Source organism: Rhinoderma darwinii, chromosome 1 (assembly GCF_050947455.1).
Source record: "Rhinoderma darwinii isolate aRhiDar2 chromosome 1, aRhiDar2.hap1, whole genome shotgun sequence".
Lineage (NCBI taxonomy): Eukaryota > Metazoa > Chordata > Amphibia > Anura > Rhinodermatidae > Rhinoderma > Rhinoderma darwinii.
The window spans coordinates 360,825,979-360,840,169 of record NC_134687.1 but is presented as its reverse complement, the minus strand read 5'-3'; the positions used below and the strand labels follow the sequence as shown (position 1 = coordinate 360,840,169).

Below are 14,191 nucleotides of genomic sequence, written 5' to 3'. Positions count from 1 at the left end.
CAGTTTTACTCCATATGATATAAAACACTTAATAAACCACTTTGTTGAGAAATGTCAGCGGATTAATGACTGTCACCCCATCAATCATATTAGTAAAGTCTGGAATTAACAAACTATGTTAATAATCCAAAATGTGAGATATTTCATTCTAGTGATTATTAAGGAATTTGGGTCATAATCTTGCGGAATCTGTTAATTCCACTGTGTACGCCAGAGTAGTTTACCAAACTAGGGACCAAAAAAGCTGGCATTTTGTATATTTGCCGCTAACAAACCATAGGATGTTTTCCAAGGGCACGCAGCTGGAGCAAATGTGTCACTGGGAAACATGGAAAAATTCAATAATAGAAAGGGACCAAATATTCAAAAATATATCACACCAGCTAATACATATCGGAACTTCATAGGTATTAGAAATGTGGTATATATTATGATGGAGGAGGCCACAGTTGGTTATATGATAAATGTTATCATAATTCTGTATTGGCTTTTCATCTATGTACCTCATTTAATTGCCAATCAGATCAATGGCAGCTTGAATGATCAAAAGGTTTGCAGCGGAATAATGAAGTGACTCTGCAATGACCTGTCCACTTGTGATATTATGTCAGTTAAATGAGTCAGAAAGTGATGGGGATGCTAAAACCTATTAGGAAGCTATGAACTACAAAAGAGTAGATTGAGCAATGTACCCAAAAGAGATGAAAAATAATGAATTTTGAAAGTCCCCTGAATATGAATTAGAATATCTACATGATTCCCTCCAAATTCTGTTGATGTAACTTCATAGTAATGTTTAAGGGTTTGGAGTTGACATTAGAGACACACTTTTCAAGTTACATAGTTAGTACGGTTGAAAAAAAAAGACACAGTGACTCCCCCAGTGTAGCTCCCCCTAGGACATATGATGCATGCAAGTTGTTGGTACCCAGGTGCATAAATTTACATTTATCTACATTAAACTTAATTTGCCAAGTGGATGCCCAAACACTTAGTGTGTTCAAATCAGCTTGCAATTCACGAACATCTTCCATAGTCTGAACTATATTACATAGCTTGGTGTCATCTGCAAAAATTGAAATGTTGCTATTAATCCCATCCTCTGAATCATTAATAAATAATTTGAATAATAGTGGTCCCAGCACGGAACCCTGGGGTACACCATTAATAACCGGGGACCATTGAGAGTAGGAATCATTGACCCCAACTTTCTGGATACGGTCCTTGAGCGAATTCTCAATCCAATTACAAACTATATTTTCTAAACCTATAGTCCTTAATTTACCCATTAGACGTCTATGGGGTACTGTGTCAAATGCCTTTGCAAAGTCCAAAAACACTATATCCACAGTGGCCCCTTCTGTCTAGGCTTCTGCTCACCTCTTCATAAAAACAAATGAGGTTGGTTTGACAACTTCTGTTCTTAGTAAAACCGTGCTGGCTGTCACTTGTAATACTATTTTTTGTCACATAATCCTGTATATAGTCCCTCAATAGCCCCTCAAACATTTTCCCCACGATGGATGTTAAGCTTACTGGTCTCTAATTGCCCTCGGAAGACCTAGAGCCCTTTTTGAAAATAGGCACCACATTTTCCCTGCGCCAGTCCCTTGGCACTATACCAGTCACTAGAGAATCTCTGAATATTATGAAGAGGGGGACAGAAATAACTGAGCTAAGCTCTTTAAGAACTCTAGGGTGTAACCCATCTGGTACCGGGGCCTTGTACACATTTATTTTATTTAACTTAGCTTTGACCATATCTATATTCAGCCAATTCAGTATATCAACTGATATATTAACAGCACTGGCACCGGCTACATCAGCTGCTCTGTCTTGTGTTGTATATACAGAGCTAAAGAACCCATTTAGTAACTCTGCCTTCTGTTGATCCCCTGTGACCAACTCCCCATTACCACTATTATCCTACATGTTCAGACCTTGGCTTTTTTGCATTTACATACTTGAAGAATTTTTGGGGATTTGTTTTACTATCATTGGCCACCTGCCTTTCATTTTGTATTTTTGCTGATTTTATTACCTTTTTACAGATTTTATTAAGCTCTTTGTAATTTACAACGGATACAGCTATACCTTCAGATTTGTATTTTTCAAATGCCCTTTTTTTTGTCATATATTGCCCTTTTCACAGAAGGTATAAGCCATGTGGGGTTTAATTTTAGTTGTTTATACTTGTTACCTATAGGAATACATTTTGCACTATAATTGCCCAAAGTAGATTTTAAACTCTCCCCATTTATCATTTGTACCATTATTTGACATTAGTTCTTCCCAGTCTATATCCTGAATTGAAGCCCTAATCCTGGGGAAATTGGCCTTCTTAAAATTAAGTGCTTTTGCCCTCCCAGCATGTGTCTGTTTTTTACAGTAACGGTAAAATTTAACTATATTGTGATCACGGTTTCCAAGGTTTTCACGAGCAGTGACATTTTTAGAAATGATCCAACAGAGCTTCACCTCTAGTCGGGTCTTCCACAAACTGACCCATAAAATTTTCCTGCAACAGGTTGAGGAAATCTCACCCCCTTCGCAGTTGAAGCCGAACCATGACCCCAATTAATATCCCTGTAATAAAAATCTCCCATTGTCACTACAGTACCCCCCTGTGCTGCCCGCTCCATCTGTTTATAGAGCTGACCTTCTATCTCCTCAGTTATATTGGGGGTCTATAGATTACACCAAAAGTCATTTTTCAGTGTTTACCTCCCTTTGTAATTCCACCCACAAGGTTTCAATCTCCTTACAATCTCCACCCACTATTGTCTCTTTCACACTCGCCTTCATATCACTTCTCACATACAGACATAAACCACTACCTTCATATCACTTCTCACATACAGACATACACCACCGCCTTTCCTATTTGACCTGTCTTTCTGAAACAGTAAAACCCTGTAGATTTACAGTTCAGTCGTGTGAAGTCTAGCCATGTTTCAGCAACACCAACTATATCTATATGTTCCTCCAGTATCAAGGCCTCTAGCTCCCCCATTTTGCTTGCTAGACTTCTGGCATTTGTGAAAATACACTTTAACTTGCCTTTAAATGTTTCACTTTCAGTATCAGAAATGTGATTATTTGCCATTATTTGGGCATTTTTATTTTCATTGCTGTTTTGTAACGAAAGGATCTCCTTATCCTGTTGTCTAGTGCTCTCCCCACAGTCTATTTCTCCCCACACCAATTTAGTCTGACCCATCTCTAACCTAACTAACCCCTTATTTTCTACATTGACCTCCCTCCTCAGCCCTAGTTTAAATACTCCCCCACCCCAGCTGGAATTCTCTCCCCCAGAACAGCGAACCCACTTCCATTTAGGTGCAAATCATCTGCAGAATACAGTTTGTACCCCCCAAAGAAAAGTCAGCCCAGTGTTCTAGGACCCAAAGTCTTCTCCTCTACACCAAGACTTCAGCCATGCATTTAACTCACTGAGATCCCGCTGTTTTTCCTGTGATGCGCTCGGCACAGGCAGTATTCCTGAGAATAAAACCTTGGAGGTCCTTCCCTTCAGCTTGTAGCTTAGTTCTTTAAAATTATTCTTAAGGCTCCTCCACCTACCATTTATTCTGTCGTTGGTTCCCACATGGACCACGACAGCTGGATCATAACCAGCCCCTCCCAGTAATTTATCGACCCGTTCCACCACATGCCAAACCCTGGCACCAGGGAGACAGCAAGCCATTCGGTTGAGGCGGTCTTGGCGACAAATTATTCTATCCGTCTTCATGATTATGGAATGCCCTACAACTACCAATTGTCTTGCCTTACCTGCATTACCATCCCGCCGATTACTAGCTGGGCTGTTCTCCCGGCTGTTATGTAGATCAGTATCCACTAGGGCTGCTATTTCTGAGACTGACACCCTCACATCATCACCCAACTTGGCAATTTTGCTTGGAATGACAGAAACAGGATTGGTATTCCTTTTCTTTGACCCCTTTTTACTGCCCTTAACTACATTAACCCAGCTACTTGCCTGGTCCTGCTGACCCATGTCTTCACCCTCCAGTTCTACCCCACTAACTGTTTGCTCAGTGAGCTGCATGCTCCGCTCAAGATTGTCTATCGCCCTCAGTGCTGCATTTTCCTCCTCCAGATCTCTAATGCGAGCTTCCAGGCAAACCACATGCTCACATCTGCCACAGAGGTATTCACCCTGGAACTCCGGCTGGAAGTTATAGCATTAGTTACGAGGAATGTAAAGATATCCGATACTGTAAAAACAATTCACAAATGGACTGAAAAAAGGTTTGTTTTTTCTCTTTCCTCTCTAATTCATTGATGCTTGACTCCAGTTTTAACATCATAATCGTAAAATGTAAGTCTAGTGAAATCCAATAGCTTCTATGTCAGATTTATTCACATTCAGGTTTTTTTTGTCTAACATTGATTTTTTCTCCTACTACAAATTTGGAGATTTTATTTAAAAAAAGGATATTGTTTATAAAATATATCCTATAATACACTCACATACTGACAAATTGGTTTTAAGCCACAGTCAAACAGAACAGATTGTTTATGGGGTCTCATAATATGGCTTAAAGTTAACCTTTCATATAAAGGAGATAAATAAAAAAGATCTATATGTTCTTATAAATACATATACAGTATGAAAAGCCCAAAAGGGAGATGGGGAGAAATTATTACAATTTTAGAGGACATCTCTAAATATGTTATTTGTATTGATGATGACATCACATAGCACCACAATAGTATATATAGCAAAGCACACTAAAATCAAACAATTTTTCATGTTGACTGTTACCACTCTTACCTGTATCCATCAATAAAACTGGCATTGATATAGTCAGAGCCCTCTACACCACGAATCGGCTGTAGACATACCCTTGTGGACTCATATGGCATAATATTAACAAGGCGATTTTTGAATTTATTACATGGAAGATTGGCACTGATAAACCGTGACGTGTGAGCTTTCGAGCTTGCGAGGCGCTGTAAAAGAGAAACAGCTTAGGTAATGATACAATAAAACCATTTTTAGCAAGTTTTGCATGGGATATAAAGTGTTCATTTATTTCTATATCAATTACCCTAAATATGGGATTAACTAGATTCAGTAGGAAAACTTTAACAACATTTTGAAATATGAAATTTAACACTCAATTTTCTCAGAATATATCCACATTCTATAAGGTACTGCTTCTTCTCAGTAAAAAAGACTTGTATGATATGATTTTTTAAACAGTTTTGCCTTAAATTCGCTGAGCTGCAATACTAGACACAACCCATGGACAAGAGTGGCGCTGTTAATGGAAAAAATGAAACAAATCTTTTTTTCTAATATCAGGCAACCCCTTTCACTACCTATATTGTCATTATAAGAGCAGAGGAGGTACTGAAAAAATATATATTTCGTTGAATTTAAATAATAATTGAAGCCAAATGTAATCGTACCTTAAATTCTAACTCCATCCCTGTGACATTCTCTCCAGACTCTATCTGTGTCAGCTTTTGAATATATGCATACAGGTTTCTAGCTGGCACTTCGGTATTTCCACATGTCACTGCCTCCAGCAGGGCATCATGGATAAAGATATACTGATCCTCTGTTTGAACCATGTAATTCCGCTGAGCTCTCATTAAAGTCACATGGCCATAAATATCTACAGTTTTTTCATGCCGTATCCTCTCCAGCATGGCGTCTATTACAATGAAGCAGCCCGTCCTGCCAACTCCGGCACTAGAAAAGAAAAGAGAGAACAGCAAAAACTTAAAATACAGGAAATGAAAAGACAATACATTTAATAGGAATCTTACAGTCAACAATAAGATACATTTTTGTGATGGCAGATCCAATATTCTTGTGTGACAGTCCTACTAGAAATAGGAGAAAAGATGGTGATGTATTAACTGCAATAGGAGAGAGTTGTAGTTGAGCTACTATTATCGATGATAGGAGAACAACTGCTTAATATAACACCCTGATGCTTCATACATATATATATATATATATATATACACAGTCCAAAGGTAGATGAACACAGCACTCCAATGGTTTCCAGGAAATCAGGCCATGTGCTCGTTACCTGGGGTTGAATCAATTCCCCAAAGAGATAGACAAAAGCATAGAACACAGCAACGGCACCAGGACTTCAGAGTAGATGAAAGCAAAAAGTGGATTTTATTCACCTCAATACAGCAACGTTTCGGTTCAACAGGAACCTTTCTCAAGCCATGATGGCTTGAGAAAGGTTCCTGTTGAACTGAAACGTTGCTGTATTGAGGTGAATAAAATCCACTTTTTGCTTTCATCTACTCTGAAGTCCTGGTGCCGTTGCTGTGTTCTATGCTTTTATATATATATATATATATATATATATATATATATATATATATATATATATATATATATATAGCAAAGCTAGGTTTTATGGTTAGCTGTATGGAATATATTTAGCTGAGTTAAACACTGAGGATCAGGCTGTCTCAATCTCAGTGATATGATGTTCCTGTTAGCAGAAGCTGTGAACTGCCACACTTTTCCCCTGCACCCTAGTTGTATTGAGTCCTCAAGAAAGAATGCAGATCTTTGCAGCAGCTCTCTGCTCTGGCTCACAAAAGGGGATCCCAAATCCCCAGCTTAATAATATCCATATGCCCAAACAGAGTACATATGGATGGGGGTTTTCCTGATGGGATAGCCGCTTCAAACAAAGTTATAGAGGAATCTAATTATTAGAATGGCTCTGAGGGAGATATGGCAGGGCTCTGAAAATTGACAGATGCAGACAGGAAAGATAAAAGCATTACAAAAGGTGACACTGAGAACCCTGATGCTATTCCACCAGTAAAATCATGGTGCATCAAATGTTTTTAAGTGGCGGCTGGAGATCTATCTTACATGCAGGAACATTATAAGGGGCCAGTTCCTTTAAATGTGTGCACTATAGAAGAGGGATTTAGTACTATACAGTACAGCTCTTTTCCAGACACAACATCTATCGTGCCATTTTGTCTTGAGTACACTGTAATCCATCTGATTACATTAATGTTACAAGTAAGCTGTTTTTTTCTTTTGTACTGGAAATTTATTAGTAATTGGAAGAATGTATTAAGCTAAATATCTATTCTAGACAGATGGCCAAGCTATTGCTAATTTGTGGAATGTAAAATAATTTGTTCCTCCAGAACATGGAGGCAGCGGCAGATCGGTGCGGGGTTTGGGTGTTGGACACGCACCGATCATATACTGATGGATAGGTCATCAGTTGTCAGAATGTGGAAAACCCCTTTGATTACACACGGCTGTTACTTCTAGGAGTAAATAACTTCATACATAAATCCTATAGGGAGTCTCAGCTACATGGGTTAGTACTCTTGCAAGTACTCTTTTGTTTACTGTTTGCTGCTGTCTTCTGGTGCTTGAGCTTCAACATATATATGGTCATCACCCCAGTATCTATACATATATTAGCCATCTCTGGACGCTATAAAATATTGTTTATTTAGTCCTGTTCCAATTGCACTTTTCATGCATGGGAGTAACATCCCTCTTACCGATTTCTAAGCAGTATAACACACCACCTGTAGCCAGTATACCTCACCTTATTTACATCATGTTACCTACATTTTTGTTTGAGGTGTGCTTCAATATGTCTTTACTTACATGACTATATTTGATCAATATTTTGACCCATGTGGCGGCCATGCTTTTATTTGTGATTCATTTTTGAAACTCGTTTTGTATAAATAGTGAAAATATTGTTGAATAAAAAGATTATATGTAATTTTTTTGACTTAGAGACTCCTCGGTCCTTTCTTTGTTCGGTGTTTCATACATAAGGCACATGACAGAGCCTGTACGACAGCACACGGAGGCTATACGACTCCGTAGTAGGGGGCCGTACAGCCCCCCAAAACTTCCATACAGGCTTTATTCACATGGCCCTACTGTGTGAATGGGGCCTAAATGCGCAAGAAAAATACATGCAAAATGGAGCATCCGTCACCAGTTTCGTGATATTCGATGGGAAGAATAGAATAGCATTTAGCGCTACTCTTACTGATAAAATGACAGACACCATGACAGAAGCCGACGGACCCCATTATAAGTCACTCGTGTCCGTTGCACAGCGTTGGTGTCCGGCACTCTGTCATTTTTGTTTTTCTGCACTTATACGAAAGCAGAAAAACTAAAATCTTGAAAGTAGTGTGAACCAGCCTTACATAAGCTTTCTGCTAACTTTGGCTGTATCTAAAAATGTCACGCGGTCTGACTAGAGATTCAGATAGACAAAATAGACGAGGAGACAGCACTTCCAAAATATGTCAGCTTTTTAATCACCCGTGCGACGTTTCAGTCCAGCAGGACTTTTCTCAAGAAAAGTCCTGCTGGACTGAAACGTCGCACGGGTGATTAAAAAGCTGACATATTTTGGAAGTGCTGTCTCCTCGTCTATTTTGTCTATCTGATATTGGGGACCACGGATCCGGTCCTATTGAGGCGTGCACCCACTTGTGGTCCAGTGCTGTGGTAATTTTCTGCTTTGACTAGAGATTCAAACGTTGTGCGATATTAAGTGTACAAGAATTTAACAAAGAATATTTGTGTATTGAAATGCCATCAAGTGTCTAGAATATGTGAGAAGAATGTCCTACATTTATTAATGTGCGGCATATTGATTTATTTTAATTATCGCGAACGTCGTAACTGTGTGATGAGGGTCAGAATATTACAGTCCTTCAAAACTGGATTTTTAGGAATGTTATAGCCTAACAGATTTAGCAAATTTGCAATTTGCTGTATTTATGTTCAATAATAATCCAAATGAGCACGGCCCTCGACAGCAGCTCCACAAATAATTTGAGCCTGAGCCAAATGTCTTTACAAATAGCCTTGAAATATTTTAATGAGCATTCTCAATTTCCACCTCCAAATGAAGCATTGTTATTTCAATAGTCAGTTGACATTGTAAAACTCCCAGATTTTCTTTGGCATTAATTATCTGTTAGATCTCCATAAAACATATGGCCAGGAATTTACTCATCAGAAAAAAAACTATGCCTGGAAATGCTTTTTATTCTTACCAGAAGTTTCAAAGCTAAATGCTACTTTGTGATACTTGGCCACTAAAGAGACTAATCAAACGATAACAGGAGCTGAAAAGAATAGCATCTTAATTAAGTGCGGATCCTCCGAGTGTTCTAATAGGAATTCACGCAAGTCAATGTCATAATTAAGACTGCTTGGTATAGCCATGAAAATGCTAACAGATACCTTTGCTAATGGCTTCAAAGAGATCTCACATAATAAGATGTGACATAGCAGGATGACATTTACACTTTTGCTGCAGTAACCCAGAAATGGCATTAGTCACTGTTATCTGATCATTAAGGGAGAAAACCACAGGGATTGTGGTTTCGAATTACTGTTGCCTCACATAGTAATCATTTTTAACAAGTTTTCTCACCATAGTCTGGTATGCATAGTAATGATTCATTCAGCAGCAGTAATATCACATTGTTCTTTATAGTAGAACTGAGGCTTTGTCAATTGTCATGTGCAACCGAGAACAACATAAATATCAAAGTGACTCCTACAAATCATTATGTAGGGGAGTAGTAGTTTATACAGCAGGAAAAAACAAACAAAAAATAAAATATCCATACTAGTATCACAATACAAATTAAATGTTTTCTTTCAACTGTAAATTTTCAGGTATAACCAAAAGTGCATGCTTAGTATAATGTATATTAATTGCATGATGTTATAGTAAATCACACAGCAACAATGCTCATAATTTATTCATGTAATGAACGCATTCCATCTGCATACAGCTAAAAGAACCTGGAAATATTCTGGAACTTCCCCTGAGTTCTGCAAGTTGTGTTACAGCAATAGTCAAACAGATCATTTCTGTTCAACTGTTTAAATGCCCAGACGTAGTTGAATAGTTGTCGACTATGTCATTCTTCCAGGCACAGTCCATGGTCTTTTATATTGGTTTTAGAAAAACTATCTAGTTCCTAGAATTCAAGGGCATACTATCAAAAGGAGGATGGTCCGTCTCAGGTTGTCCCATTTTCTTATAGGCAGAGGCAAAGCTTGGACTATAGGTTCAGATACACCACTGCCTATATATGGCAGAACTCCGCACAGGGTTCCCCTTTCCAAAGGCAGTGCAATAATATAAAATAAGGTAGAGGGACGTTGGCCAAAGCGTCCAGCAACCCTTCTTTACTTTAACGTTTAGCAAAGAAGTTAAGCATTCTAGGGTCTCCTATCCTAGGATGGGGAGGTGGTAGCATTTACAGGTACAGCAGGTAGTGGCCCTCAGTTTGGATTTTTGATATGAAACAATCCTCTATTCTATACCACAACTGGAAAATGCCATATCTTCACCTATCTTTCTTGGTGTTCCTGTCCTCATCTGAAAGGGTGTGTCCTTCACAATATAAGAGTGAAAGTGTTATCTGGATGTAGCTTCAATCTGAACCTTTTCATAAATAATAGATGTAAGAATTTAATCGTTACTCTACACAGCAAACCTGATAATTCTCACTTTACTTATCAGATGAACTCCAACAACTAGCTTTCTAATATCATTTGAGTCCCAGAAGTCGTAAATCCCAAATATTTTGTTCAAGTCTTAGGGTATGTTCACACGGCGGGGGTCCGTAACGGCTGAAATTACGGGGATGTTTCAGCCTGAAAACATCCCCGTAATTTCAGCCGTACCGGCATGTGCAGGCGCTTGAACGCCGCGTCAATTACGGCCGTAATTAGCGCTGCTATTCATTGGAGTCAATGAATAGCGGCTCCAATTACGGCCAAAGAAGTGACAGGTCACTTCTTCTACGCGGCGTCTATTTACGCGCCGTCATTTGACAGCGGCGCGTAAATATACGCCTCGTGTGAACAGACAAACTTCTGCCCATTGCTTTCAATGGGCAGATGTTTGTCAGCGCTATTGAGGCGCTATTTTCTGGCGTAATTCGGGGCAAAAACGCCCGATTTACGTCCGTAAATAGGCCGTGTGAACATACCCTTACTGTCAATCAGATGTATACTATAGCCACACTTGCAAGGGTATTTCCCCAGTAGAGTATTTACTGCTAACATTACCTGGGAGGCAGATCTTATTTATTACGTTTTAAAGACTGGCCCGGGCCAACACTAACATAGATCTCATCTAGAGACCTCTGTGGGGAAGAATTTTACTTTACAGCTTTTTTTACTTACTTACTTGCTTTCTTTCTCTGTGTATTTCAAGGGTTGTTGTATTCACCATCTGTTTCTAACACACATACCAAATCTTACATAGTGTTGCTTTTACGCAACTTAATACAGTTAAACAATTGCATGATGATTATTTTTGTTGAAAATAATGACTTGCTTTTGGTTGCAACCCAAATATTTGCAATCCCAGCTGAGCATGAAATGTTTCAGGATATTGTATGGACATATAAGTGTAAGGGATATAGGTACAGCTGGGAAAGCTCAGTGAAACCCCAGTCCAGATCCCCGTTAATGGGTTATAAAAACAGTTTTACATTTCCTGCAGATGGTCAAATTCTTTTCTTCACCAGTAATGCTCATTCAGAATTCATTGCGGACAGCTGCAGGCTTTGATATAACAAAATCTCATGCACACAAAAGGAGTGCAGTCACTAAGATCCCCTCTACCTTATACAAACATCTGATGAGGAAACAAAGACTCGCTGATGCAGTGTGTGCCCACAAATAAAATAGCCCATTACATCAATTCATGCAGATGAAATAGCTTCATGTACATCTGATAAAACCATACTGTACAGTCAAAGTGAAAACAGATGTTGGAAGAAAACTGAAAGCCAAGCTCTCAGCAAACTGTGATAATATTATTCAGATATTACCTACTCTTAACTTAAAAAAAATCTTAAAAAACCTCTAGCGTCTAACTGCCCGCATTCAAGAAACTAAATTAGAGAAATCTAGAACCTAATATAAATATTTTTTGTACTTTAAATTACACCGCATCTTCTCAGCTTTGTTAAAGACATGAATGTGATGAGTTTATATACAGAAAATACATGTCCATGAACCCTAAAAGGGCCTATTGACAGGGGTTGTCCCGATAACACATCAATCCATTATTTCACTATTTGGCCATATTGTTATGATTGCTACTGTTGTCTGCATTTCTTCTTACGTTTATTCTCTAAGATTGGGTCCTTCAGGTGCTCCATGACTGCTGGTTGCATTAGAGGCATACACCACAAATATTCAAAGACGGTTGGATTACTGAGTGTTTATTTTATATGGCCTTCTCTTTGGTCAGTGGCTGCTCATGGGTGGGACTCTTCTCATTTTGCACAATCTGTAAGTTATGTGTTGTTGAGAAGAAGCTGTATCTTGCTATCCTTCACTTTCCAGCACTAAGGTGTCATTGTAATACTGCTGCAACATGGTCTTATTAATGGAAATGGATGCCTTTACATGACAAATATAACTGCAATGCTACAACTTATAAAAAGGGGAAAATAGCCAACTGCAGAAATTATGATGTGTAGATTTTTTGGGCAGAATACACCTTACAGTAAAAGTATTTCAGTTATATTTTGGTCTGCAAACAATGTTTAGAATGTTTGAAGGTCTAGCTGTAACCACAAAATAATGGATGAAATGATCTCCTTTAATGAAAGAACATTATACCTGCAGTGTACAACCATTGGCCCTGCATCTGGGGGATTACATGTTTTCACCCTTCTCAAAAATGCTAGAAAAGGTGTTGGGTGTTCTGGAACTCCATGATCCGGCCATGCTGTAAACTGGAACTGCCTGACTTCTCGCTTTTCACTTGATCCGTTCTGTCAAATAGAGAATATAGCTTTAGATCTATTGTGTACCAGAAGCATATTAATGAAGTGAAGTGTGTTTTTTGAAGAATAGCTGAAAGTAAGGCTCCATGCACACGACCATATTTTTCATCAGTAATTACGGACAGTAATTACAGACCCATTTATTTCTATTGGCCATGGACACCTTTCAGTATTTGATGGGTGTCCACGCTGAAAAAATTATAGAACCTGTCCTATTCTTGTCAGTAATTACGGCAAGGACTCTCCCATAGAAGTCTATGGGAGCTTCCGTAAATACCGGTGGCTACAGATGTGCATCCGTAAACCGTCCATATTTATGAAAGCGTTGCTCTGCAACATGTTCGTGACATCATTTGCAGCCTCCATTTTTTTTTACGGATCCGTATATACGGATGGAATACGGATGCAATACGGACCGTATTTATGGACACCTTTCCATATATACGGATGAAATACGGATGCCTATGGATCCGTATTTACAGACAGTATTTTTGAATAGATGAAAATACGGTTGTGTGCATGGGGTCTAAGACATTGTTACAGATAAAAATTCAAGAACCTCTTTGAATACTTACAATGCTTGGTATTCCGAGTGTTTTTGGAGTAGACATTTAAGTACAGCAAGAATATTTCTGCGTACATTATGAATTTTATTCCTTGAAAACATGTTACATATCTATGCCAGTAGGCAATAGACGACAATGGGCGGTACAGAAGGTAATTCTATTTGATTTCAACTACCAATATACACAGCTACTATGCTGTTGGTATCCATCATTAAGATGGCAGACATAAATAACTATACCCTATCAACTATATATAAAAAAACTTTCTACTAGTGATATGGATAAAGAATCATCAAGTATCATCACAATATTTCATTTAAAGTATGTGACAACTATCATTGTCATCTATATTGAAAAATAAACCTTTATAAAAATAATTATATTATTTACTTGATATAATCTGTGACAGCCACATACAAAATGGAAAGAGTGTGAAGAAGCATATACCGTACACTACTGGTTAAACATAAGTAAATGGTGTTATTAATGGTATAATAGTTTAAACCAAATTACATCACAAGTGTTCTTATAAAATATCATATGTGAGTCAATAGTTCTAATAAAGAATTGTGTACAGATGTAAAGGTGTCAATGTATTACAGAATAGTAATACAGAAAGAGGAGGCTTACCTTGTAAAGAGCAAATGTCCTGACACAGTAAGTGGCAAGCTCTACAGTGTCCAGCAGAGTCACTTGGATAAGGCCATATGTTTCTGTGCCTCTGCTTGGCCAGTACTGGTCACATTTTATCTGCAATAAATTATCCATGTATTGGTAAC

The 14,191-nt window shown here is 38.3% G+C and overlaps 1 protein-coding gene across 50 annotated transcripts in view; it reads right to left on the bottom strand.

Annotated features, from left to right (window-relative positions):
* The window catches only part of PTPRD (protein tyrosine phosphatase receptor type D), a 1,823,241-nt gene that overhangs the window by 22,328 nt on the left and 1,786,722 nt on the right, over positions 1 to 14,191 (bottom strand). For all 50 annotated transcript variants that reach the window (XM_075826835.1, XM_075826978.1, XM_075827034.1 and 47 more), the window contains 4 exons: positions 14,043 to 14,162; positions 12,680 to 12,834; positions 5,440 to 5,725; positions 4,799 to 4,977 (listed from right to left, as the gene is read on the bottom strand). In XM_075826835.1, coding sequence (XP_075682950.1) covers positions 4,799 to 4,977; positions 5,440 to 5,725; positions 12,680 to 12,834; positions 14,043 to 14,162 — 740 coding nt within the window. The remainder of the gene's footprint in view (positions 1 to 4,798; positions 4,978 to 5,439; positions 5,726 to 12,679; positions 12,835 to 14,042; positions 14,163 to 14,191) is intronic.